General features: G+C 35.0%; 1 protein-coding gene across 1 annotated transcript; it reads right to left on the bottom strand.

Moving 5' to 3' along the window:
- Positions 1-1,005: 1,005 nt before the first annotated feature.
- LOC132067133 (light-regulated protein, chloroplastic) lies at positions 1,006-1,891 on the bottom strand. Its single transcript, XM_059460268.1, has 3 exons — positions 1,629-1,891; positions 1,261-1,419; positions 1,006-1,168 (listed from the first exon to the last, which is right to left on the bottom strand). Exons 1-3 carry the CDS (start codon positions 1,808-1,810, stop codon positions 1,093-1,095), a joined length of 417 nt encoding a protein of 138 aa, XP_059316251.1. The 5' UTR covers positions 1,811-1,891; the 3' UTR covers positions 1,006-1,092.
- Positions 1,892-3,204: the final 1,313 nt, after the last annotated feature.

The following is a 3,204-nucleotide window of genomic DNA, read 5'->3' as shown; positions in this document are numbered from 1 at the left end:
TGTTCTGTTTATAGGTAATGAATGACCTTTCTTTTAAAGCGAATTCCAACTCCAACTAGGAATGAAAATCTAAAGAAAGTCAAATTTGGGCAAAACGTCTTTAACCCAATAGAACATATTCTCTCTGTGATCTGTCGAAAATCCATTTAATCAGCACTGTGACAAAAATATTTTCTATCCTTCTCTTGCTGGTTGTAAATTCAAGAAAGAGAGATGGATTCTTCTAGTTTACAAGATTAAAGGTAACAGTTGTATTTCAGCTTTGAGTGCTTTGAAGATTATATTCTTTGCGTCTTCTCTGTTCTACTATCTTTAAAGGATTTGGATCCTCTCCAGTAGGGGATCTGTCAAGTTCCTCCAGTGGCACCTTGTTTCGTTTACCCGTGTCTCTTCAATTACAGGGGGTCGGCCTTATGTCATCACTTCTCAACAATAGCAACATTCTGAAAGTTTCCAATCAAAGAGCATCAAAACGGTAAAACACTGCAATGATCTTCAGTATTCGATAATATTGGAAGGTATTACTTAAGATGAAAACAAGTTGGATATTAGTATATAATATTACATCCGTAACAGAGTTATATAATCCCTATGCTGCATCCACAGATACAAGATGTCCAATTTCAAATATGCATCTTCTATATTTACATGTATATTTAGAGGTCCAGTGCTAGGACAGTAACATACCTATTTAATTATGTGTTAAATTTCTTCTCTGATAATTATGGACTAGTTTTAACGAGAGCAACAGTTCGATCAACAGAGAGTTTCATTTTCTGATGGATCAACCTAGTGATGGTCAAAACTTTAGTTGTACGCCTTGGAACTTTTAGGCGTCCAGTACTAGGTTGCTAACATATGTAGGGATTTAAAATATAGTAGTACTATATTCATTAATCTGTTCCTTTTCTTTTCCTTTTTGGTCTTTATTTAAATAATGAAATGTTCCTCTGTAGCCTACTTATACCAGATTTCTGTATGAATTTCAGCACAAAAATACACCAGTTGTTAATAAGTAGAAGTAATGATTTAGATAGCATAAATACACAGGTTATTATCTACATATCGATATGAATAATTAACGAGCTGATCTTAGTAAACTCCAGTTTGATACTCGGCTTCACAGAATTCTCTTCCTAGATCATCACAAGCTTCTCCTAAGAATACACTGCCCATTCATATGAAAAAAAGTGAACATTAGGACACTTTCCATAGTATTTAATATTACTAATTAGCTATCTTAGTGGAGCCAGAACGTACGTCTTAGGCTCATTGTAGGCAAGATATTCTCTGTCTACACTCTCCAAAGTAGTGGTTCGTCGGGTGCTTGTGGGTGATGATTTGAGTTTGCTTTCAGGATACATTTCAACATCACAAGCTTCTCCTCCTATTATCTCACAAGCTTCAGCAGGAAAGACTCTGAATTTATTAAATATCAAAATAAATGGAGTTATTGGAGATCAATAAGGATAAGACTACGATGACCACAACAACAATTACGTCTTCATTGCAAACAAATTATGATAGAATATGTGAAAAATTATTGACCATGATTATCATTTATCATTTAAATAATGATAAGACATTCCGAAAAAAATGATAAGAAAAGGATAGGGGAACTGCCTTACGAGGTCATGGAGCTGTAGTCAGCAGTGGAAGTGTCATATGAAACTGTAGCTGCTTTGATCGGAGGACATGTGTGAGCTTTGAGAGTAGAAATAAATCTCAAAGGTGACGTTGATAAGGTCTTGGATGGTGTTACTAGGGGAATATATGGTGGTGTAAAGGCTAAAGCACATGCTGCCTGCATAGGGGAATATATGGTGGTGTAAAGCACAGTGCTGCCTGCATTTTGAGATGATTAATTCAATACTCCTATCATGTACTAACAGAAAGGTTGAAGTACTTGGAGGAGTGGGTTCTAATTTATATAGCATCATTGTGGTGAGCCTCAGTGGATAAGGTAGAAAGATATTTTGCAACTGGATAAGTTTTGACGGTTGATTTTTTTAAATTGCTTTTAAAAATAATAATAATTATAGCCGCTAACCAATATACAATAACATATACTCCTTCCGTCCTAATTTATTTGTTTTGATTTACGAGGGTCGACGGTTGAACTAACAAATGTTTAGTGTGAATTCGGACATAAATTTTTTAAATAAAATTTACATATTTAGAAATTACATAAAAAGTACTATAAGCCATAATAGTTAACAATTCAAATATTGAGAAAGTATTTAAAAAATTTATAGTTAAAAAAAATATATTTTGACTGTCCAAGTTGTAACTAAGACAAACGAATTGAGACGGAAAGAGTATATATTTTTTTTTATATACTATAAACATATATACTGGATATTATTTTGGCCGGCTATACAAGGAGCCTGTTTGGATTGGCTTATAAGTTGCTGAAAACAGTTTATACTTTTTTGAGTGTTTGACTGGCCAGCTTATAAGCCATTTTGTGCTTAAAATAAGCCCCAAAAAATAATTGGGCCCGTTTGGCTTAGCTTATCTACATGTTTTTGCGCGGATTGCCCTTCTTTTGGGGTGGTTTTTAAATTTTGCCCCTCATATTTGTGGTCTTTAAATTTTGCTCCCATATTACTGGTCTTTAAACTTTTCCTTCGTTGCAACCGAGCTTCACAAATCATGAGGTTACGGGTTCGAACCCTGCTCAAGCATAAATTTAAAAAAAAAAAAAATCGCAACAAGGTTTGGGTCGCGTGTATGCCGGGACCGGCATACTCATGCCTTACGCGTGACTTGGCATAAGCATGCGGTCCGCATAACTTTGGTTATTCCTTAACAAGTGTATCTGCCCCAAGATACTTATTGCGCATTTTAGCTAAGCCTTAACTAGAAGTCTTTTCCTAGTTATGCCTTATGGGGCATACTTTTAGTTATAGGCATAACTTATAAGGCAAACTTTTAGTTATGCCTTAAGGAAAAATTCTGCCTTATGAGGCATACTTTTAGTTATGCCTTGATGTACAGCATTTTGATTAAGGCATAACTAAAAGTATGCCCCTAAGGCGGAACTTTTTCTTAAGGAATAAACTTTGCCTTATAAGGCGGAACTTATATAGTTATGCCGGGTCCGGCATAAATTTAGTTATTCCTTAAGGAAAAGTTCCGCCTTATGGGGCATACTTTTAGTTATGTCTTATGGGGCACACTTTTAGTTAAGGCATAACTAAA

The sequence above is a fragment of the Lycium ferocissimum genome, chromosome 8, assembly GCF_029784015.1.
Source record: "Lycium ferocissimum isolate CSIRO_LF1 chromosome 8, AGI_CSIRO_Lferr_CH_V1, whole genome shotgun sequence".
NCBI lineage: Eukaryota > Viridiplantae > Streptophyta > Magnoliopsida > Solanales > Solanaceae > Lycium > Lycium ferocissimum.
The sequence above is the reverse complement of the archived record's forward strand: the minus strand, read 5'-3'. Positions and strand labels throughout refer to the sequence as shown.

Excerpts from the sequence above, each read along its gene's own strand:
- LOC132067133 (XM_059460268.1), bottom strand. The coding sequence starts at position 1,810 with ATGCAGGCAGCATGTGCTTTAGCCTTTACACCACCATATATTCCCCTA. Across the intron at positions 1,420-1,628 it reads GACTACAGCTCCATGACCTC|AGTCTTTCCTGCTGAAGCTT; the intron begins GTAAGGCAGTTC and ends TAATAAATTCAG. Across the intron at positions 1,169-1,260 it reads GCCTACAATGAGCCTAAGAC|TGTATTCTTAGGAGAAGCTT; the intron begins GTACGTTCTGGC and ends ATGAATGGGCAG.